The sequence below is a fragment of the Oreochromis aureus genome, linkage group 16 (assembly GCF_013358895.1).
Source record: "Oreochromis aureus strain Israel breed Guangdong linkage group 16, ZZ_aureus, whole genome shotgun sequence".
Classification (NCBI taxonomy): Eukaryota; Metazoa; Chordata; class Actinopteri; order Cichliformes; family Cichlidae; genus Oreochromis; species Oreochromis aureus.
Genome location: NC_052957.1, coordinates 32623865 through 32649258, shown reverse-complemented (window position 1 = coordinate 32649258; position 25394 = coordinate 32623865). Strand labels below are relative to the sequence as shown.

Genomic DNA, 25394 nt, shown 5'->3' with positions numbered 1-25394 from the left:
TGAACAGATTGATATGCCCATTGTCAGGAATACGTAGAGCGCCACCTAGTGGCACCAGGAAATGTCATGTCTTTCATTTTGTTGTACTGATTTTCACAGGTTCATCGTGGCCACCTCAAAAGCGGTGAATATCACCATCAGTCCCTCTTGATGCTTCAGTGAGAAAATTGTGACTATAAACTGAGCAGGCGCACCCTGGTGGCAGCGCAGTTCACCATGAAAGATGAAGTGGCTTTTGAGGGGCTTGAAAAGTTTAAAAAGTCTTGAAATTTGGCGCACACCTCTAATGTGATGAGGATTTCTTTTTATATGTTCATTTTCCTTGAACAGCGCAAAATGGCTCCACAGCGCCCCCTACAAAATTTCAAAACAACAGCCCCTGCTCTGTGTTTTATGTATGAGTTTGAAACCTGGCAAGCTTATTGGAGATATCAAGATGTACAAAAAAGTCTCTTGGAGCAATATCCCAAATCCAACAGGAAGTCAGCCATTTTAAAATTAATGTGTAAATTTGGCGACATTTTCCCCTCTTTTCAGGCCTCATACTTTGTGAACTCCTCCAAGGGATTTCATTAGATTTCTGCGATCTCCTGTGTGTGGAATCTAAAGACCTTTGTGATGTTAAATTGCGAAGCTTTTACGTTCAGGGAAGCGGGGTGGTCATGGCGGCGCGTGGAGTTTCAATCACTAGCGCAAAAAGCAGTAACCTGCTGTCGGCTCAAAAACACAATGTCAATCTCTCCCAAAGGTCGCAGGCGTGATGAGACTCGAGCTCGGAAATGTTTGTTATGCCATTTGTCAGTAATGGTTAGGCGCCACCTAGTGGGACGACTATAATAATGGTTGAATGAGATGAAATTTTAGCTGGTGGTTAAATGCATGAATTCCATCAATGTGACATCAGATCGGAGCGCTGGTTTTAGGTGTTGGGCTTGGCTCGGCGCGGCGAGTGCGAGGGCCCTCATATCGCTGCTTGCAGCTTTATTAGGGCCGAGCTGAGTCGAAAGCCCTATTGTATCTGCTCCTATTATTATTATCTGCACAAAGTCATTATTATTATTATTATTATTATTATTATTCAGGCAAAGAATTATTATTTGATTATTTAAACATGCTCGAAAACTTTTGGCTAAACATGCTCGAAAACTCATGAAGTTTTGCACACATGCGTCAGGTCTGGTGAAAATTTTGTATTTTAATGGTTTAGACATGTCCAGGGGAAATGGCTCAGTAGCGCCACCTAGAAAAATGTTAAATGCAGCCCCGAGATGGGTTTGAGCTACATGTATGAAATTTGGAACACATATCTAACGTTCGGAGGCGAACAAAAAGTCTATTATGGCCATGTCCTAAACCCAACAGGAAGTCCGCCATTTGGAAGTGAAGGTGACATTTTGGCTCTAATTTTGCCATTTCCATGCCTCGAACTTTTGCGAACTCCTCATTGGAATTTCATCGTACAAGCTTCATATTTGGTCAGTGTCAACTACACACCTGGGCCATGTTAAATTGCGGAGCTTTTGAGTTTTCGGGTTACTGTGAGGCCGTGGCGCCACGGCGAATTCGATGACTCGCCATGAAAATCTTATTGCCTCTCGTTCTGTCATACATTGTCCGACCTTGACCAAAGTGGACACATATGATAAGGCTCCACCCCTGAACATATTTCAACTGCCATATTTGACATCAGGGACAGCGCCACCTAGTGGGAACAGGAAATGTCATGTTTTACACTTTGGGGTACAGTATTGTAATGGGTGACATCTGCAGCCTCAAATTTCTCCAGGAAAGCCTTAAGGAGTTGGTCTTGGGTTACAGAGAAAACTGTGAGTTTTCGCTGAAGGGTGTGACCCCAGCAGCATGGCGAACATTGAGGTCTCGCCATGAAGAAACAAATTAGTGTAACTCAATGAAATCCAATCTGATCAGTACCAGATTTTACAGGGATGATGTCAGACCCGCCCTGAACAGATTGATATGCCCATTGTCAGGAATACGTAGAGCGCCACCTAGTGGCACCAGGAAATGTCATGTCTTTCATTTTGTTGTACTGATTTTCACAGGTTCATCGTGGCCACCTCAAAAGCGGTGAATATCACCATCAGTCCCTCTTGATGCTTCAGTGAGAAAATTGTGACTATAAACTGAGCAGGCGCACCCTGGTGGCAGCGCAGTTCACCATGAAAGATGAAGTGGCTTTTGAGGGGCTTGAAAAGTTTAAAAAGTCTTGAAATTTGGCACACCTCTAATGTGATGAGGATTTCTTTTTTATATGTTCATTTTCCTTGAACAGCGCAAAATGGCTCCACAGCGCCCCCTACAAAATTTCAAAACAACAGCCCCTGCTCTGTGTTTTATGTATGAGTTTGAAACCTGGCAAGCTTATTGGAGATATCAAGATGTACAAAAAAGTCTCTTGGAGCAATATCCCAAATCCAACAGGAAGTCAGCCATTTTAAAATTAATGTGTAAATTTGGCGACATTTTCCCCTCTTTTCAGGCCTCATACTTTGTGAACTCCTCCAAGGGATTTCATTAGATTTCTGCGATCTCCTGTGTGTGGAATCTAAAGACCTTTGTGATGTTAAATTGCGAAGCTTTTACGTTCAGGAAGCGGGGTGGTCATGGCGGCACGTGGAGTTTCAATCACTCGCCAAAAAGCAGTAACCTGCTGTCGCTCAAAAACACAATGTCAATCTCTCCCAAAGGTCATGGGCGTGATGAGACTCGAGCTCGGAAATGTTTGTTATGCCATTTGTCAGTAATGGTTAGGCGCCACCTAGTGGGACGACTATAATAATGGTTGAATGAGATGAAATTTTAGCTGGTGGTTAAATGCATGAATTCCATCAATGTGACATCAGATCGAGCGCTGGTTTTAGGTGTTGGGCTTGGCTCGGCTTATTATTATTGGGCCCGAGTGTCGAGGGCCCTCATATCGCTGCTTGCAGCTTTATTATTATTATTATTATTATTATTATTTCAGGCAAAAGAAGGGCCTTTTGAGGGCTTTAACATGCTCGAAAACTCTTGGAATTTTGCACACATGCCAGGTCTGGTGAAAAATTTTGTATTTTAATGGTTTTACATATGAGCACTGGGAAATGGCTCTGTGGCGCCACCTATGCCTTGTTAAATGCAGCCCTACGAACACATCGTTTTAGCTACATGTATGAAATTTGGCACACATGTGTATCATGCCAAGGCGAACAAAAAGTCAGTGGGACCATTGGCGCCTAAACCCAACAGGAAGTCCGCCATTTGGAAGTGAAGGTGACATTTTGGCTCTAATTTTGCCATTTCCATGCCTCGAACTTTTGCGAACTCCTCATTGGAATTTCATCGTACAAGCTTCATATTTGGTCAGTGTCAACTACACACCTGGGCCATGTTAAATTGCGGAGCTTTGAGTTTTCGGGATACGGTGTGAGGCCGTGGCGCCACGGCAATTCGATGACTCGCCATGAAAATCTTATTGCCTCTCGTTCTGTCATACATTGTCCGACCTTGACCAAAGTGGACACATATGATAAGGCTCCACCCTGAACATATTTCAACTGCCATATTTGACATCAGGGACAGCGCCACCTAGTGGGAACAGGAAATGTCATGTTTTACACTTTGGGGTACAGTATTGTAATGGGTGACATCTGCAGCCTCAAATTTCTCCAGGAAAGCCTTAAGGAGTTGGTCTTGGGTTACAGAAAACTGTGAGTTTTCGCTGAAGGGTGTGACCCCAGCAGCATGGCGAACATTGAGGTCTCGCCATGAAGAAACAAATTAGTGTAACTCAATGAAATCCAATCTGATCAGTACCAGATTTTACAGGGATGATGTCAGACCCGCCCTGAACAGATTGATATGCCCATTGTCAGGAATACGTAGAGCGCCACCTAGTGGCACCAGGAAATGTCATGTCTTTCATTTTGTTGTACTGATTTTCACAGGTTCATCGTGGCCACCTCAAAAGCGGTGAATATCACCATCAGTCCCTCTTGATGCTTCAGTGAGAAAATTGTGACTATAAACTGAGCAGGCGCACCCTGGTGGCAGCGCAGTTCACCATGAAAGATGAAGTGGCTTTTGAGGGGCTTGAAAAGTTTAAAAAGTCTTGAAATTTGGCGCACACCTCTAATGTGATGAGGATTTCTTTTTATATGTTCATTTTCCTTGAACAGCGCAAAATGGCTCCACAGCGCCCCTACAAAATTTCAAAACAACAGCCCCTGCTCTGTGTTTTATGTATGAGTTTGAAACCTGGCAAGCTTATTGGAGATATCAAGATGTACAAAAAGTCTCTTGGAGCAATATCCCAAATCCAACAGGAAGTCAGCCATTTTAAAATTAATGTGTAAATTTGGCGACATTTTCCCTCTTTTCAGGCCTCATACTTTGTGAACTCCTCCAAGGGATTTCATTAGATTTCTGCGATCTCCTGTGTGTGGAATCTAAAGACCTTTGTGATGTTAAATTGCGAAGCTTTTACGTTCAGGGAAGCGGGGTGGTCATGGCGGCACGTGGAGTTTCAATCACTCGCCAAAAAGCAGTAATCTGCTGTCACTCAAAAACACAATGTCAATCTCTCCCAAAGTTCGCAGGCGTGATGAGACTCGAGCTCGGAAATGTTTGTTATGCCATTTGTCAGTAATGGTTAGGCGCCACCTAGTGGGGACGACTATAATAATGGTTGAATGAGATGAAATTTTAGCTGGTGGTTAAATGCATGAATTCCATCAATGTGACATCAGATCGGACGTGCTGGTTTTAGGTGTTGGGCTTGGCCCGGCGTTCCGGGGTGCGAGGGCCCTCATGCGCTGCTTGCAGTGCGAGGGCCCGAGCACAAAAGTCTGAAGCCCTATTGTATCTGCTCTGTTTCTTCTTATTATTATTATTATTATTATTAGGGCCCGAGCACAAAGTCTGAAGGCCCTTATTATTATTATTATTATTATTATTATTATTATTATTATTATTATTATTTCGGCAAATGAATCGGCCTTTTGAGGGCCTAAACATGCTCGAAAACTCATGAAATTTTGCAGGCAGCGTCAGGTCTGGTGAAAATTTACGTATTTTAATGTCCGTGAGACATGTCCAGGGAAAATTGGCTCAGTAGCGCCACCTAGAAAAATGAAAGCGCGAGCCCCGAGATGGGTATGACCTACATGTATAAAACTCGGAACACATATCTAACGTTCGGAGGCGCACAAAAAGTCTATTATGGCCATGTCCTAAACCCAACAGGAAGTCCGCCATTTGGAAGTGAAGGTGACATTTTGGCTCTAATTTTGCCATTTCCATGCCTCGAACTTTTGCGAACTCCTCATTGGAATTTCATCGTACAAGCTTCATATTTGGTCAGTGTCAACTACACACCTGGGCCATGTTAAATTGCGGAGCTTTTGAGTTTTCGGGTTACTGTGAGGCCGTGGCGCCACGGCGAATTTCGATGACTTCGCCATGAAAATCTTATTGCCTCTCGTTCTGTCATACATTGTCCGACCTTGACCAAAGTGGACACATATGATAAGGCTCCACCCTGAACATATTTCAACTGCCATATTTGACATCAGGGACAGCGCCACCTAGTGGGAACAGGAAATGTCATGTTTTACACTTTGGGGTACAGTATTGTAATGGGTGACATCTGCAGCCTCAAATTTCTCCAGGAAAGCCTTAAGGAGTTGGTCTTGGGTTACAGAAAACTGTGAGTTTTCGCTGAAGGGTGTGACCCCAGCAGCATGGCGAACATTGAGGTCTCGCCATGAAGAAACAAATTAGTGTAACTCAATGAAATCCAATCTGATCAGTACCAGATTTTACAGGGATGATGTCAGACCCGCCCTGAACAGATTGATATGCCCATTGTCAGGAATACGTAGAGCGCCACCTAGTGGCACCAGGAAATGTCATGTCTTTCATTTTGTTGTACTGATTTTCACAGGTTCATCGTGGCCACCTCAAAAGCGGTGAATATCACCATCAGTCCCTCTTGATGCTTCAGTGAGAAAATTGTGACTATAAACTGAGCAGGCGCACCCTGGTGGCAGCGCAGTTCACCATGAAAGATGAAGTGGCTTTTGAGGGGCTTGGAAAGTTTAAAAAGTCTTGAAATTTGGCGCACAAACCTCTAATGTGATGAGGGCTTTCTTGTTATGTGATCATTTTCCTTGAATAGTGCAAAATGGCTCCACAGCGCCCCCTACAATATTTCAAAACAACAGCCCCTGCTCTGTGTTTTATGTATGAGTTTGAAACCTGGCAAGCTTATTGGAGATATCAAGATGTACAAAAAAGTCTCTTGGAGCAATATCCCAAATCCAACAGGAAGTCAGCCATTTTAAAATTAATGTGTAAATTTGGCGACATTTTCCCCTCTTTTCAGGCCTCATACTTTGTGAACTCCTCCAAGGGATTTCATTAGATTTCGCGATCTCCTGTGTGTGGAATCTAACGACCTTTGTGATGTTAAGTGCGAAGCTTTTACGTTCAGGGAAGCGGGGTGGTCATGGCGGCACGTGGAGTTTCAATCCCTCGCCAAAAAGCAGTAATCTGCTGTCGCTCAAAAACACAATGTCCAATCTCTCCCAAAGGTGCAGGCGTGATGAGAATCGAGCTCGGAAATGTTTGTTATGCCATTTGTCAGTAATGGTTAGAGCGCCACCTAGTGGGACGACTATAATAATGGTTGAATGAGATGAAATTTTAGCTGGTGGTTAAATGCATGAATTCCATCAATGTGACATCAGATCGGAAGCGCTGGGGGTGATGGGCTTGGCTGGGGTGAGAGGCCCTCATATCGCTGCTTGCAGCTTTAATTATTATTATTATTATTATTATTTTAAATATATAAAAATCCCCTCTCGCCCCTGTGGGCGGTCAATCCTTCAAGCTCGGGTCCTCTACCAGAGGCCTGGGAGCTTGAGGGTCCTGCGCAGTATCTTAGCTGTTCCCAGGACTGCGCTCTTCTGGACAGAGATCTCCGATGTTGTTCCCGGGCTCTGCTGGAGCCACTCGCCTAGTTTCAGAGTCACCGCACCTAGTGCTCCGATTACCACGGGGACCACATCACCCTCCACATCTTCTCCAGCTCTTATCTGAGCCCTTGGTACTTCTCGAGCTTCTCGTGTTCCTTCTTCCTGATGTTGATCTGATCAGCACTGATCACTGCTGCTGTATTGTAGGTCAGCTTGTTAGTCTCGGTAATGGTGGCCGTAGGTGTTGTCCGTAGTGCTGCATTAACATCATCTAGCAGACCTATTATCTCTGTAACCAGTTTTATGGATTATCCTTATGGCCCTGTTTTGTAATATAAAGATTGATGATAGTGAATATTTGTAAGTAATGCAAATATGGTGCAATCAGTGAACAGTAGAGAATGTGGAGTGATTTGTGGTTCAGAATATGTTTTACTTTACTAAATATTGAAATACTTCTCGAAATTTTGTTATGTATATGATTTACAGGGTTCGTACGGGTGCTTGAAATCCAGTGTTGGGTAAGTTACTTTAAATTAGTAACTTAGTTACATTACTAGTTACTTCTCTAAAAAAGTAACTCAGTTACTTCAAGTTACTCGTTACTTTCAAAGTAACTAGTTACTAGGGAAAGTAACTTTGGTTTTACTCAGAATTCTCTTGTTAATGTGTTGCTTCCGTAACTGGATACCCAGCCAGACTGCCAGTCTTCTAGCTTGCTTACTTGCCACAAGTGCACTGTGCCACCTACCAATAGAAAGGAAAAAATAATGTGCACATTTCCACGAGAGAAATCACGCCTGGACCGTCGTTGACCGCCGCCATGATTCTAGCCTGCTTTTTACATCCAACACAAAAACTGCAGTCGTGGTGCTTTTGATTGTACTCAGAACTTGGAAATTCTGCCTTCTGAATAGGAAGATGTAGGTAACACCAGACTGCAGATGAGCTGCATACAGAGCTGGACTGGGACAAAACAATCGTCCGGGCATTTTGACTAGAGACCGCCCACCATTATAGGAAAAATCATAAAGCCTTTGAATGAAAATAAACACTGTTGTGACAGTGATGTACACTGTTCTGATGGTATATATGTATCAGTCTATCAGTTGTTTGTTGTAAGACTCAGATAATTATTTTTTAAAAGCGAGACATTTTAAATGAGAATAATAAAGAAAAGTATTTCTTTGTGCCCCCCTTTCTCTGTTAATGCCCTACCTGGCCCCCTGGCAACACTTTGCTAGACCCGCCCCTGCACAGTTACCAGCTGTCAGCTACGTGAAAAGCATCCTGGTGTTATTTGTCTCTCAGAAACAGCTCATAACTTCCCTTCAACTCATTCATGTCACCTAAAAAGGTAAACCTGTTTCTCCATCACCTGTTCAGCTCTGATGATTCAGTAAGGACATCTCCTGGTTTCACCTTCATGTTTCCCTCTCACCAGATAACCAAACCGATATCATGACCAGCAGCTTTACAGCTGTGGCTCCAGCAAACATCAGCTGATACTAGAAATTAATATTAAATAAATTCTAACAACAGCTGATCAAGCTTAAAGGTGCTGCTGTTGTTTAACGCGACATCCGCTGGTTTCCTCTTTCTGGCGCAAAGTGGGCGATAAATAGCGCGAGAAAAGCCGATCAGCTGATCATTGATCAGTTTCGTGATTGAAGTAGAAACAGGAGAGAATGAGAGGAGAAGAGGCAGCTGTGCAGCTTCAGCTTTGTGTCTTTTTCATTGTAGCTGAAGTCCGGGACAAACTGTTCCTTTTCACCTCAGTGAAAGCGTAATATTTTCTCTGAATACGAGGCGATTCTGTTTTTTAGGGCACGTTTGGCAACTCTAATAATTAACCGTATGAACAAAATAAAGTTCAACATCAGTAACATAGCACCCACACAGCTGTATAGAAACTCCGTCATGCTAGCTAGCACGCATGATGCGAAAATGTCAGCATACCGAAAATAAACTCCACCTAAACTTGGTTTATATCTGACTCCGATAGACTGCAGGTCAGGTCATAACTTCTTACCTGAAGTTCAGTTCACCTGACACGCGGACCGCGGACGCCGGGTCTCCTCTTGCCTCCCTTTTCCTTCATCCACCTGCTGGCCTTCACCACTTGTTAATGTTATTGAATCTGTGGAAGCTCCGCGATATCCACCACCGCAGTAACGAGTAACGAGCAGTGTTGGGCAAGTTACTTTCAAATAGTAATTCAATTATAGTTACTAGTTACTTCTTCAAAAAAGTAACTGAGTTAGTAACTGAGTTACAATATTCTAAAAGTAATTAATTACTTGGAAAAGTAACTATTGCGTTACTTAAAAAAAAAAAAACAAGAACGTTTAACCCTCTGGCGTCCAGAGTATAATTGGCCATTTTTTACTACTCTTGATTTTCTCTCCACATTTTACCTTTAAAAAACTATTTGCTTTGCCTTGTTTGGTATCATTCTTTTTAGCACAACCTCACGTGCCTGAATTTACAGTTATGTTCTCATTTTGTCATACTGTATAACCAGAATTGATCTAAAATCAGACAAAAACATAAAATCAGAGTAGAAAAAGTTATATTTTACTGTAACAACCATAAACATGTTTAATGAATCATATTTTATAACTTCAAATGCAAATATTAATTGTCAATTTTAAAATCCTATGCACAAGTTTTGCAAACAACAAAGTTATTTGCATCCATTTACCTTTTACCCTTTTTTTAAATAACCATTTCAAACTATTTACAGAACAATCAGCTGTTCTTCAATAAGATGCCACACAAACTATTTGTGCCACTCCAAAAAATCATTTCTGTCCACTATAAAGGAGAACATCACAGCCTGATACCTGCAGGTCTGACAACAGCAGGTGTATCACTGCTGTTTCTACCTGGAGACAGCAGTCGCCTCATTGTTCTGACACACAACACAAAACTATCCACAACACTACACACACTAACTACACAAGACAACACATTAACTACACACTCCAAACACGCTAAACGTCACAAATCTCACATCTCAAAACTCGCTCTCTCTTTCTCTCTCTCTTTTCCTGCTCTCTCTCCCTCTCTCTTTCTCTCTCTCTCTCTCTCTCTCCCTCTCTCTCTCTCTCCGTCCTCCTAAAACTTCCCTGTTTTGTTTTGTTTTTTGCTCATAAGCAGAGAGTGCTTGCTAGCTAACGTGGCGAAACTATTGAGGAGAAAAAACGCCGCGTATATATCGTTTATCATGACTCTGGTTTTACGTGGCCTATCGACACAATTTATAAACTAGCACCTTGTTGCTTTGTCTTTAAGTGGTCATGTGATCGACTTACCACGACTACTTTATTCTTCCTCAGTCAAACAGCAGCACTCATGCGATTGTTTTGCCTCCTTAGCTCCAGGTGTTGTGCTAGACAGTGATCGTGATTACCGTCCGCGGGAGCGCGCAGCTGCTTAAAGCTGTAGCGCCCAGATTACTTACAGCTACTTCCTGCAGCTGATATAAGATGCGGTGAACTGAACACAGCTTCAACTGTTTGTTGAAAAATAGTAACGGACCGCGTTACCTTGTTAGTAACTGTAACGGCGTTGTAACGATAGGAATAGTAATTAGTTAGATTACTCGTTACTGAAAAAAGTAACGCCGTTAGTAACGCCGTTACTTGTAACGCCGTTATTCCCATCACTGGTAACGAGCCTATCTAAATCCCAGTAACGAGTAACGCGTTCCTGGTTTTGGCATAATAACTAGTTACCGTGCTCGTTACCACAATAATAACGTAGTTACTGTAACGCGTTACTTAATAACGCGTTAGTCCCAACACTGTTGAAATCCTTGAAAATGCTTGAATTTTAATATTGAATTTTCAAGGTTTGAAAAGTGCTTGAAACTGTATTTCATTCACGTTTGAAGGCTGCAAACACAAATGCTGCGAAGAAACGAACTAAAAACTGCTGCTCACCCCTATTTATGGAAAAACTTCAAAGGATCAAAGATTCTAAAGGTGTCCTTGTGACATCATCGCTGAAGCCAATGAGATTGTCACATGACATTTTGGAATGTGGAAATGGGGATATATTTTTTTAAACCGTTTTCAAATTTAACTTAATATTTTAGTGTTTCTTAGTTTTAGACTAGTTGGTTAGTCTACCAGTCTAACAGACTGTTTTTTTTCCCCACGTAATAGAGTTATAATAATTTATTTTTCTTTCTTTTCTTTTTTTTTACTTATTCTACTTATGAAAGGGAACATTATTTAAAGAATATGTATTTAATTTAAAAACTCTCTATTCGTCTAAAGGGTATAACAAAAAGGGTGAGCTTACTACTCGAAAATGAAATGACCAAAATAAATTCAGTATTTCTCTGCAATTAAAAACTATGTGTAAACGGTTTTGATATCAAAATAAAGCTAACGCTTGTGAGATGTCATCAGATGTATAAATATTACTGCAGATGTCAAAGTTGCTGTGACTCAAACATAGATAAATTTGATTTTTTTTTTTTATAAGCCTCGCCTAATTTTTAAAAGTATTTTATAGCATATAACACCTCTGAAAATATGCTTTGGTTCACATTTAACTCCAGAAAATCATAAATCAAAATATGGATGTTACCTGTCCACAGATTCATGGTGATGTAACGACTCTTTTAACTGTTTGGTGTCTTTGCTTCGTTTGGTGTTTGTAGAAATGGTTTATATGAGATTATAGCTGAGATTCAGAGGTTTCTGTGGACACTACTCATGTCGGCACCTATATTTCTGACCTCATGTTATAACCGATTAAACGTGATCTCCTCCCTTTTGCCCCCATTTTTGGGTGCGTGGGTGCTTAACTAGTTAAAAAAATAAACATCTGTCTCCTATTTTTGTGTCACATAGGAAAGAAGCATCAATATCTGATGCAAAGACTTATTAATTTGGCCTTGCTGTTGATTATTGTGGTGTTTGGTGCAGTTTTCTTGTTTTGTGGGGTTGTTGTTTTTTTTCAAGTGGAGATGAATATCTCTGACAAGTTGATTTGTTCACATTTGCAAATCTTCATTTTTAAGAGAAATGTGTTTTTTGAGTTTGTACACTATATGCATATTGCACCATTTCCTTTTTCAGCATTTGTCTGTGGTGCATTTTTCTGTGTTTTAAGAAAAGGGGAACAAAGGACATTTAAGTCAACCTAAGATGATTTGTTTTAATTTTTACATGGCCTTACTGAGGTGATGCTAAGTGAAACATGCATTCTTTTTTTTTTCTTTTTTCTTTTTTTTTTGGTAATGTGCCTGAAAAGCTTAAAAAATTGACCTTCAAAGTGCTTAAAAAGTGCTTGAATTTGAGCCTGAAATATGCGTATGAACCCTGGATTTTTATGCGACTTCAGCTTAATTTATCATCTATTATCACACCAAGAAACTTGTGTTCAAGAACTCTTTCAATTTCCACACCATCTATATGAATATGCACTTTTGCGTTTCTTAGGGAATTCCCAAATAAGACTATTTTAGTTTTACTTATATTTAGAATAGAATAGAATTCAACTTTGTTGTCATTGCACATGCACAGGTACAGGGCAACAAAATGCAGTTTGCATCCATCCAGAAAGTGCTTTAGCCAGATATATTACAATATATATTAGCAATAATATAGATGTGTAAGTATATTACAGAAATGGGTCTATTATGGTATGTTATGTGATAGTTTATTCCTGTCAAACCATTTTTTAAATTTTGCACATTTCTGATGTAATTGTATCGAGCAGCTCCTTTAGATTCCCTCCAGAAAAAAAAATATTTGTGTCGTCTGCAAATAATACTAATTTTAATATATCAGATGCCTTACAAATATCATTTATATAAATAATAAATAATTTTGGACCCAGTACAGAGCCTTGTGGAACACCACAAGCAATGTCCAAGCATGATGAGGAATAGACACCCAGCTTTACAAATTGTTTCCTGTCACTTAAATAATTTTTCACCCAGTGCAGTACAACCCTGGGATTTTTTCTAGGATTTTGGAGAATTGTGGTAGTAAAGAAACAGGCCTGTAATTTGTGAAGTGGTGTCTATCCCCAGTTTTATACAGCGGCACAGCTTTAGCTATTTTCATTTTGTTTGGAACTTTTCCAGTCTGAAATGATAAGTTGCATGTATGTTAGAGGTCCTACGATTCCTTCTATGACCTTCTTGATTATTTTCATGTCGATATCATTACAATCAGTAGATGTTTTATATTAACATATGTTTATAATGTCAATTATTTCTTTTTCCTCCACTGCTGTGAGGAACATTGAGTTAGGGTTCCTATCGATCAGGCATTCACTACAGTCTACTGATGGCAGTGACTCAGGAATTTGTTCTGCCAGATTTGGTCCAATATTTACAAAATAATGATTAAAGCTGTTGACCACATCAACTTGTTTTTCATTATATTGCTATTGTCAATAAAATATTAAGGATAGCTTTGTTGTCCAGAATTGTTTTTAATGATACTGTTTAAAACATCCCATATTCCCTTCATATTATGTTCATTGTTTATTGCTTGAAATCCACATCCAAAACCAGAGTTGTCAAAAAAATGTTAAAAAGTCTAAAACAAGTTTGAAATGTGTCAAACTGATCTGAAGCCACCAGTGTCACGTTGTAAATGCACTGATTCTTATATAGAGCTGTTCTGCTCTTTTCTGCTCTCCCAGAGTACCCAAAGCTCTCTGTACAACATGCCATCCATTCTTCTATGCTTTTAAGTGCTTACTAACTACCATTCATAAACATTCATACTCTGATGGATGCATCGGAGAGCAACTTGGGGTTAATATCTTGCCCAAAGATCGAACCACCAACCTTCCGATCAGATGACCTGCTCTACCCCCCGTTGTCCAAAACGCTGGAACAACAAGCCTCCCAATAACCTTTAATAAGTGCAAGTGAAGCTGCAGAGCAGAGCTGGATCTCTGCTCTGCAGATGAACAGGAAGCGAGGTCGCCAAAGTTGGGAAGACTGCTCCAAATATAGATGCAGTAGGAGAAAGGAGCCAAAACAGGAAGTGACTTTTTTGTGTTTATGTGAGTCTTTGGGTTTTTTTTTTTTAATGAGATAGAAACGGATCTGTAGGATCATGTTCAATTCAATTCAATTCAATTTTATTTATATAGCGCCAAATCACAACAAAAGTAAGCCTCAAAGGCGCTTTATATTGTGCAGTAGATAGCACAATAATAAATACAGAGAAAAACCCAACAATCATATGACCCCTATGAGCAAGCACTTTGGCGACAGTGGGAAGGAAAAACTCCTTTAACAGGAAGAAACCTCCGGCAGAACCAGGCTCAGGAGGGGCGGCCATCTGCTGCGACCGGTTGGGGTGAAAGAAGGAAAACAGGATGAAAGACATGCTGTGGAAGAGACAGAGATTAATAACAGATATGATTCGATGCACAGAGGTCTATTAGCACATAGTGAGTGAGAAAGGTGACTGGAAGGAAAAACTCAATGCATCATGGGAATCCCGGCAGCCTTCGTCTATTGCAGCATAACTAAGGAGGATTCAGGGTCACCTGGTCCAGCCCTAACTATATGCTTTAGCAAAAGGAAAGTTTTAAGCCTAATCTTGAAAGTAGAGATAGTGTCTGTCTCCGAATCCAAACTGGAAGTTGGTTCCACAGAAGAGGGGCCTGAAAACTGAAGGCTCTGCCTCCCATTCTACTTTTAAATACTCTAGGAACAACAAGTAGGCCTGCAGTGCAAGAGCGGGAAGTGCTCTAATAGGGTGATATGGTACTACAAGGTCATTAAGATAAGATGGGGCCTGATTATTTAAGACCTTGTATGTGAGGAGCAGGATTTTGAATTCAATTCTGGATTTAACAGGAAGCCAATGAAGGAAGCCAAAACAGGAGAAATCTGCTCTCTCTTTCTAGTCCCTGTCAGTACTCTTGCTGCAGCATTTGGATTAGCTGAAGGCTTCTCAGCGAGTTTTAGGACTTCCTGATAATAGTGAATTACAGTAGTCCAGCCTGGAAGTAATAAATGCATGAACTAGTTTTTCAGCATCACTCTGAGACAGGATATTTCTAATTTTAGAGATGTTGCGCAAATGGAAGAAAGCAGTCTTACATATTTGTTTAATATGTGCATTGAAGGATATGTCCTGGTCAAAAAATGACTCAAGGTTTCTCACAGTGTTACTGGAGGCCAAGGTAATGCCATCCAGAGTAAGAATCTGCTTAGATACCATATTTCTAAGATTCTCAGGGCCGAGTACAATAACCTCAGTTTTATCTGAATTAAGAAGCAGAAAGTTAGCGGCCATCAGGTCTTTATGTCTTTAAGACATTCCTGCAGTTTAACTAATTGCTGTGTGTTACCTGGCTTCATGGATAGATAGAGCTGCGTGTCATCTGCATAGCAGTGAAAATTTATGCTATGTCTTCTAATGATGCTGCCTAGGGAAGCATGTATAATGTAAATAGAATTGGTCCTAGCACTGAACCCTGTGGAACACCATAATTGACCTTAGTGTCTGAAGAGGACTCTCCATTTACATGTACAAACTGGAGTCTATTAGATAGATATGATACAAACCACTGCAGTGCAGTACCTGTAATACCTACAGCATGTTCTAATCGCTCTAATAGGATATTATGGTCAACAGTATCGAACGCAGCACTGAGGTCTAGCAGGACAAGCACAGAGATGAGTCCACTGTCAGAGGGCCATAAGAAGATCATTTGTAACCTTCACTAAAGCTGTTTCTGTGCTGTGATGAGCTCTGAAACCTGACTGAAACGCTTCAAATAAGCCATTCCTCTGCAGATGATCAGTTAACTGTTTGACAACTACTCTTTCAAGGATTTTTGATATGAAAGGAAGGTTGGAGATTGGCCTATAATTAGCTAAGACAGCTGGGTCTAGAGATGGCTTTTTTAAGTAAAGGTTTCTTACAGCCACCTTGAAGGCCTGTGGTACATAGCCGATTATTAGAGATAGGTTGATCATAATTAAGATCGAAGAATTAATTAATGGCAGGACTTCTTTGAGCAGTTTTGTAGGAATGGGGTCTAAAAAGACACGTTGATGGTTTGGAGGAATTAATTATTGAAGTTAACTCAGAAAGATCAATTGGAGAAAAGAGTCTAACTTAACATCGATGGTACTAAGAGTAGCTGTAGATAATATTACATCTGTGGGATGATTATTGGTAATTTTTTCTGTAATGATAAAAATTTTATTTGTGAAGAAGTTCATGAAGTCATTACTAGTTAACGTTAAAGGGATGGTTGGCTCAGTAGAGCTCTGACTTTTGTCAGCCTGGCTACAGTGCTGAAGAGAAACCTGGGGTTGTTCTTATTTTCTTCAATCAGTGACGAATAGTAAGATGTTCTGGCTTTGCGGAGGGCTTTCTTATAAAGCAGCAAACTATTTCTCCAGGCTAAATGATGATCCTCTAAATTTGTGACACGCCATTTCCTCTCCAGCTTACGAGTTATCTGCTTTAGGCTACGTGTTTGAGAATTATACCACGGAGTCAGGGACTTTGGATTTGAGGCCTTAGTTTTCACAGGAGCTACAGTATCCAGAGTCGTACGTAGTGAGGAGGTAAAATTATTAACAAGATAATCGACCTTTGTTGGAGAAGCGTTCAGATAGCTGCTCTGCTCTATGTTGGTACAGGGCATTGAAGATGATAACAGTGGGTGGATTATATTCTTAAACTTAGTTACAGCACTTTCAGAAAGACATCTACTTTGATAAAGTCTACTCTCCACTGCTGTGTAATCAATTATTGTAAATGTAAATGTTATCAGGAAATGATCAGACAGCAGAGGGTTTTCAGGAAACACTGTTAAATATTCAGTTTCTATGCCATATGTTAAAACAAGATCTAGAGTGTGATTAAAGTGGTGGGTGGGTTCTTTTACATTTTGAGAGAAGCCAATTGAGTCTAATAACAGATTAAATGCGATGTTGAGGCTGTCATTTTAGCATCTACATGGATGTTAAAATCACCACAATAATTATTTTATCTGAGCTGAGCACTAAATCAGATAAAAAGTCTGAGAAATCAGAGAGAAACTCTGTGTAAGGCCCAGGTGGACGATAGATGATAACAAGTAAGACTGGTTTCTGAGTTTTACAGCTGGAATTGGACGAGGCTAGCATCAGGCTTTCAAATGAATTAAAAGTCTGTCTTGGTCTTTCGTTAATTAATAGACTGGTGTGTGAAAAATTGCTGCCACACCGCCCCCTCGGCCTGTGCTTCGGGATTTCTGGTAGTTAGAATGACTCGGGGGTGTTGATTCATTTAAACTAACATACTCATCCGGCTGCAACCAGGTTTCTGTAAGGCAGAGTAAATCGATTGCTGCTTGGATTTTATTGCATATATTTCCCATGTGTTTCATTATGGCCACAGTTTATTTTGTGCAAACTCGAGTCATGCTTCGTCTTTTATAAATCTATTTAAAGTCTTTTTACTGCATGCATAGAATCACATAACTTGTGTTTGTTATCCTTCTTCCTAATGAGTCGGGGAGCATTAGGCAGCTCGTTGATGGTGCAGGGTGATGGAGAGGTTTGTACAGACGGACTACAACACGAACCCTCCCCGCTGCTGTCCTCTCACACATGAACACGTGGGAACTCTCAACCTATTTCTAATAACTGGGTCATTATCAACCCAGTGATGCTCTCATTTCCTCAGCAGCTGAAACTTGGCTAGCTGCAGCAGTGTGAATCATGTATGTGCTGCCAGACAAGGTCAAGGATCTGGTAAATGTTTGATTGTTGTTCTGTACGTTTTCATAGCAGCATTGAGTTGTTTGCGATTGCTCTTTTTAGCTGTGAAACTGCACAGTTAGACCACTTGATTCACAAAGCTGATTTGGGTAATGTCATCCAGCGTCCTCTGAGCAGTGAGAGTTCCACAACTGTAACTTTAGCATTAAGAACCATGCCACACAAAAATATGAAGATGAATCATTTTTTCTATTTTCACCACAAAAACGTGACGGTGTGTCTTCCAAACAGACGTTTGTGTCACTGCGGCTGTTTGTGTGTTTCAGGCGAGCCGGTGCCTCGATCGCTGGAGGGATTGTTTGTGTACGAGGAGAGAAGCACGTCTCCTCCTGCCAATGACACAATTGTCGTCGAGCAGTGGACCGTCATCGAGGTCAGTGAGACTTTTGGAGAGATGTTTGTGGAACAGAGATGTTTTATCCACTCTTTACTCTCAAAGGGCAAGCTTAGGTTAAACTGTAAGGCTTAAAAAAGAAAAGAAAGTTATTTTTGAACATTAGTAGCTTTTAACACAGTTTCTGATAAAAAATGACCCGTATATGTACGTGTGGTTAACATTGTGAGCACTTGGGACAGAACTAGAAAGTTAAATAGACGGTTTGAAGAGTTTGAAGCTGGTCGGCTGGTGAGGCATCTGGTTTTTTATACCTTCATACCTCCTCACATTATACAGCATATGACAGTATTTATCTAATCAACAGAAATCATTGTAGTGATGGATTGGCTGACTCGATAATTCCACGTTGTTACTTTTGCTGTCTGGCGTTACAAATATTCGTTTGGTAAACTTATTATGATGCCATTAATGCACAACTCACTGTGTAGTTACACCAGAGATCGGTTAAAGCACAGAGCCACAAGATGTATTTAGGCATGAAAATGAAGAAAAAGCATCACAGCAAATCCGGTCTGGAAACTAACTGAAATCAAATTTTGTTAAATTCTGTAGTTTCTTCCACTGATTTTATTTTTATTCCATAGGTTAATAATTGGTTAAATAAAATTGTTCCAGGAGCCACAGGTTTGAGACCTTTGCTGTGCTTGGTGGAGGACCCTGACATGACACATAAGAGCAGAGCTGAGGTCCAGTGTGAAGTGTTATACCCTTTAGACGTGCTCTATATTAACAGTTACACACTATATAGAACAACTTTATAGAATTATATTTGTTCGCAGATGTTGGCAGCTATCAGCGAATAGTTATCAGCTATTTTAAAACAAAAAGACTTTTATCCATAACAGCAAATGAACTGTACAACAGAAAATACAAATGCTATTTATGGTCTCCTCACAACAATGATAAGAAAAATAAATTGGGCCAATATGGCATGTTTGTTAATACACAGAGACACACATGTTAATGTGATCTCTGGTCTCCCACTCAGAGACACAGGTCTCCCAGTGTCCAGCATTCAGACAGCTACCTGAGGACACTCATGTGAGAGAAAATCTGCTCACACAGATATGTAGAGCCAAATACTGTCAATAAGGCCTCTGCAATGTTCTGAAGACAGTTAAACTTGTCAGGTAGTGATGTCCAGCAGGTGAAAATGCAGCTCCATGAACACGCACAGCTGTAGATTCCAGCTGCTTCGATGTCGCATTAACTGGCATTAACTCAGCCAGCATTTTGACTAGAGACCGGCCCACCAGGTATTAAAGCCATAAAGCCTTTGAATGAAAACAAACGCTGTTGTGACAGTGATGTACACTGTCCTTTGGTATATGTATGATTTACATTTTACATCAGATAAAAACTTTGGTTGTAAGCTTCAGATAATTATTTGTTAAAAGCGAGACATTTTAAATGAGAATAAGAAAGTATTTCTTTGTCCCCCCTTTCCCTGTTAATGCCCTACCTGCCCCCCTGGCAAAACTTTGCTAGACCTGCACAGTTACCAGCTGTCAGCTACATAAAAAAACGATCCTGGTGTTATTTGTCTCTCAGAAACAGTTCATAACTTCAACTCATTCATGTCACCTAAAAGGTAAACCTGTTTCTCCATCAGCTGTTCAGCTCTGATGATTCAGTAAGGACATCTGGTTTCATCTTCATGTTTCCCTCTCACCAGATATACAAACCGATATCATGACCAGCAGCTTTTACAGCTGTGGCTCCAGCAAACATCAGCTGATACTAGAAATTAATATTAAATACATTCTAACAACAGCTGATCAAGCTTAAACGTGCTGCTGTTGTTTAGCGCGACATCCGGCAGTTTCCTCTTTCTGGGGCAAAGTGGGCGATAAACAAACAAGAGAGAAAAGCCGATCAGCTGATCATTGATCAGTCTCATGATTGAAGTAGAAACAGGAGAGAGAGGGGAGAAAATGAGAGAAGAGGCAGCTGTGCAGCAGAATAAATCCACCTTTGTGTCTTTTTCCATCCTGGCTGAAGTACGGGACAAACTGCGTCCCTTCTCAGCTCAACACGAAATGCGTAATAATTTATCTGAATGAGGGACGATTCCGTCTTTTTAAGGGACGGTTGGCAACTCTACTAACTAACCTTATGAATAAAATAAAGTTCAACATCAGTAACATCACAGCACCCACCCAGCAGTATATAAATTCCGTCATGCTAGCTAGTACGCAGTATGAGTTATTGTAACTGACTGTAAAAAGTCAGCACAACGAAAATAAACTCCACCTAAACTTGGTTTATATCTGACCCAGATAGACTGCAGGTCATAACTTCTTACCTGAAGTTCAGTTCACCTGACGCTCCGACCGGCGGCCGCCTCGGGTCTCTCCTCCTGCCTCCCCTTCCTCATCCATGGCCTCCACCACTTGTTAATTTTCTGAATCTGTGGAAGCTCCGCCATAGCCACCACCAAACAACTGAGTTATTTTTACACACCGGCCAGCATCTGGCCAATCCACCACCTCTCATTGTTTATACCATTACAAAAAAAAAAAAAATCATCGGGCCACCAAGCAAATGCCCGGTATGCCCGATGGCCAGCCCAGCTATGGTCGTGCCATCAGTTAACCCTTCGTGCCTAGGGTTGCCGACCCCTGCTCTAGAGGCAAAGAATTGTGCAGCTTCTTCCATGTTTGTTGGCTCTAAAATACTCCCAAACACTCTTTGTTTACTAATCACAATCCAGTCGTTCTTTCACAGCTCTCTGAGCTCAGCTGTCCACTTTATCAGTGTCTCCATGGAGAGAGAAAACCCCCACAGCATTTCTAAACAATATCATTGCCAGCTTTTCATTCCTCAGCGTAGACCAATCATCATAAGTACATCGCATTTCCAAGGAACTCCTGAGAGACCAGATCCTGGCCCCCTAAAGCAGGTGTGCTTTGGAGCAGCTGGCTCTCAAAGGCTCCCCTTAATGACCGGCTCTAAAATAATCAAATGTTAACATGGAATCAAGCCAGAAGTGGTGTTTACTGAGACTCACGGCTGGCTCTTAGCCAGAGACGTTGCTTTTTCTGAGCCCTTCTGTTATATCTGCACACGTTGCTCTCCTGCAGGACTCCAATGTGAAAACAGACTATGGGCCGCTCCTCCACACTCTGGCTGAGTTTGGTTGGCTGCTCACGTGCGTGCTGCCCACACCCATCATCCGGCATGACAGGTAGAAGAAGATGCTTTGATGTTCAGATGTTTCTCTCCTGAAACGTGTTTTTCAGTTGCATTTCTGACCATGCTGCCGTTGATGTGTGCAGTGACGGGAATCTGGCCACAAAACAGGTTGTATTCCTCCAGAGGCCGGTCAGAGGTCAGACAGCCGGACAGCCGAGGAACCAGGTGAGACCTTTGTCACCTTCGCTGTGGCCAAGAAACATGATGAGGCAGCTGAACATGAAGCAAATGTTTAAATGGTCTTTAATCTGCATCTGGCATCAGCGTTCTCTGTTGGATAGACCTACGAAAGCCTTGTGCAGCAGTGAAAGAGGCGAGATGGTGAACACGTTGGAATGTTAAGCAACTTCAGAGCAGAATAAGTCAGTCGGGTGCAGGTGGAGACCCGAAACAGAGCTGGAATAGACATCACTGCACTCAGCGATGTCAGTGTTGTGCTCCTGCTTTCCCAAAGTCAGTTTCTGCTGGTTTACAGTGAGTGTGAGGAGGCTGTAAATTCAGACGCCAGCAGGGATGCAAATTTCCCTTTAATTTCCTTACCCATGCCAACATTTCATAATTACACCTCTCAGCTTAGCTTCCTCACATTAGGCTGAAGAGTTTTCTTTCTTTGGGATTTTCAGGAAAGCACTTCTAGTTGTCTTTAGAAAGTGTAAATTGTTTTTATTTAATGTTGTGACTGGAGAACAGCAGCAGTGTTTAGTGGAAGTAAAGAGCTGGCCTGTATTACCAGCATCAGCCAGATGAAGATGAATGAAAATGGCTCTGTTGGATAAGCAGGAATATCCTCTGTGCGGCTAAAGTCCCCCCTGGTGGAGAAAGTCGGTAGTAACTCGTAGGAAAGCAGAAAAACAAATCAGCAGTTACCTGAAAACTATTCCAGGTGTGGTTTTCATGAAGCTGCTTTATTTATTCCAGTCGCCAGTCTGCAGAGCCGCCCTCGAGAAAATCTGTCTTTAGATTTTAATTTTAATTTTAAATCATAGTCCATCTGTGTCATTTCCTGGTTTGTTATCAGTTCTGACTTGTGTCCCTCTCTGTCTCCAGTCTGTGTCCGGTCACTCTGTGAGTCGGGCAGCTAGCAGCCCCGACCCTCCAGACACCCTTGCTCTGCCTGCGGGAGGCATCGGGGGATTCCCAGTGTTCGGAGGAGGGTACCCCAGCTCCCTATCCCACATGGAGGAAGGTGGCTTTGAGCAGGACGAGGGGAAAGCTGAGGTCACCTGTATGTAAGCAGGTGGACGTACCCAAGCGAAGAGATATGAACTGTGGAAGGTGCAGACTATTCACCATCTGACAGAGACTTTAATGTAGAGGAGCTCTGCACTTTGAAAATGTTGTTAACAAAGCCATAACGAGAAAACGGTTGGATGTGCAGAGTGATGCACGCCTAATAACAGGTGCTCCCAGTATTATAAAGCACAGGAAATATGTTAATGTTATTGTGAGAACTTGAAGGAGCGGGGCTCTGCTTTCTGCTTACAGTCTGGAGTTATGCTCCTTCACAGCTCAGAAACATACTGAAGCAGGAAGAAATCTAGTTTAGTTTATCTAAAGTTATTTAGAAAGAGTACAAAAAGTGATGTGGAACTATAACTAAACATAATAGGAAAAGGTCACAGGCAGTTTTGGTTAAAAGGGCCCACTTGTTCCTACTTCAAACCCCTAAAATCCATGTTTCCTGAGAAAGTTCATGAATGTCAGCTTTAGATTTGTATGTCAGTGAGACAACATCCTTCAGTCAAGTAATCAGTGGTCAGTAATAAATGTATTCCAGAATATGTGACAGGAAAAAGAAAGTAACACATTCACTTTGACATATGACCGGAGACCTCAGCTGTGTGGATGTAGCTGCTCGGTGTGGCTGCCATCGTCCTGTGTGATCACTGTGTGGTGTCAGTGGCTCTGTTAGGTTTAATATCGTACACGATGGAGCTCCATCAGTAGACATTTGACTTGTTCTTTCATAACTGGTTTAAAGTCCCAGCTGTGTGTACTTTCTGCTGGCGTGTGTATATAACTGACTCTCAGTCAGAAAAGCAGCAGAAGTTCAGCGTCTGGACTCAGAGTTCGAGGAAGTCTGCTGGAGCCTCGAGGAAGATGATGGTGGAGGTGTTGAGCTAGTACATGGCGATGCAGGGCAGCAGCTCTGACGTGTGAAAGGAGGAGATGGGAGTTCAAACGCGAACTGGGAGTGTGTGTCAGGTGTGTGACGTGAGGAGCGTGAGGGACGTTGGTGTGCGTGACACAGGGCAACTGGAGCGCCACTTCAGTGTGTAGCTCTCACGCTGTGATGAAGGCTCTGTGCTGAAACCATACAAGGTATAAATGGTGGGCGTGGCTTCTTTGTCTGAAAAGTGAAGCAGACACACAAGTGCCTTAAACCTGCACTCTTTCTAATGGCCACCAGGGGGTGATACCAAAGGTCACAGGTCCTATACAAGTCTATAAGGAAACAGCTCCCTGCTTGGACCTGTATGAACACGAATTCAGTGACGTATTTTGGATCGTACTGATTAAAACGCTCCGCTTTGTAAAGCTTGGTCACTCCAAGTGTCAGAGAGGAGGCCTCATACAGTCGGTGAGCATGTGGTCTGAGTCAGCGCTACACCCACAGCTCATTACATCAAAGTTCTGATGATGAGATCATCACACAGTTTAGTTTTTGGAATACATTTATCTGATGTTTAGCTCTCCACTGAAGTTTTGTTTCTACTTTCACATATGTTTCACCAGGTAACCACACAAAAAGAGAAAAGTAATTGACCTACTTGAGCCACCGTACAGATATGTAGTTAACCTATTTACCTCCCCAGTACATGATGAAAGCGAGGTGCCTGAAATGGTATATTTGTACAGAAAAGCCTATTTCTCTGAGATGTTACAGCTTTTTATTATTTAGCTATCACTCTGGAAATCATTCATAAAGCTCATCGTGTTTAAAAGTATTATTTTCCTCCTTCATTTTAAAGGTACTGGTAATATTCCTGCTGCTTTCCAGACATTGTTACACACATCCTAAATGGATGGAGGGCTCTTTTTCTGCTGTTGTGCGTGTGTGTATAAGTATATTAGATGATAAGTGTATTTGTCTCATTTATATAAAAAGGGCTTAAAGTTTTAATTGGATTTCATGTAAGTGTAACTTGAGCAGAAAACTATATGCAAATTTCTAAAGCTGAGCTTTGAAATAGAAACGATCGATGTAGTTTGCAGTCTGTGATGCACAAATACAAGAAATGTGAGTTAAATGCCACAAACATGAATTTCTAACAGGTGCCATGTTCTGTGAATAGTATCAAAATGTTTAAAAGAAGACCCTGGAAACTAATTTTTAGAAGGGAGATTTGAGATTTCAGGATGAGGGAGGGCTTCCATGGCAATTCCTGATTAAACTATTGTTTGTTCTGGGATTATATAAAGGGAAGTTACTTTATAATAGGACACAAATGGGACATAAAAATATGGACCGACCTCATGAATCAGGAATGACTTTTAAGCAGACCTGTTCTTATTTTCAGCAGATTTGATCTTGGACTGGTTACAACAGTCACATTGCAGTATTCACAGTGAACTGTTCTTATTAGCGCTGATCTTCAATTCATCCCGTCTGAAGCCACTTTTAGCTTCCTTTAAGCCAACTTTTTTACGATTGGCTGCCCTTCGTTAAGCGTTTACAGGTGGGTGGGGCTTCTGTGCTTACAGCCTGAGGGGGCTTTATTAGAGCAAACAGTAGAAAAGGCCAACGTGTACATACCCTGAACTCATTATGTTAATGTTTGCTCTGTTTAATGAGCTCGATGATCAGAACAGTGCGTCAGGAAACGAGGAAAGCAGAGCAGGTCTCCTTAAAGATCAACGTTCAGGTTAATCTGAGGACTTTTATAAATAAGGTGCTGTTTTAGTTTGAATGGAAATGTATTAAATGGGTATTAACTGTCAGTATTAATATTCTAGCTTTTCCCTCTTTCAAGAGTTGTACATTTCCCGTCCTTTATCGTTGCTGTTATTTTCTATTATTGTATTAAACAGTATTTCCCATGTCTGA

The 25394-nt window shown here is 41.3% G+C and overlaps 1 protein-coding gene across 1 annotated transcript in view; it reads left to right on the top strand.

Annotated features, from left to right (window-relative positions):
* The window catches only part of rftn2 (raftlin family member 2), a 96998-nt gene extending 71611 nt beyond the window's left edge, over positions 1-25387 (top strand). Inside the window, exons 6-9 of the mRNA XM_031748252.2 lie at positions 18021-18127; positions 21235-21338; positions 21430-21511; positions 22394-25387. Coding sequence (XP_031604112.2) covers positions 18021-18127; positions 21235-21338; positions 21430-21511; positions 22394-22579 — 479 coding nt within the window. The 3' untranslated portion in view covers positions 22580-25387. The remainder of the gene's footprint in view (positions 1-18020; positions 18128-21234; positions 21339-21429; positions 21512-22393) is intronic.
* The last annotated feature ends 7 nt before the right edge of the window (positions 25388-25394 follow it).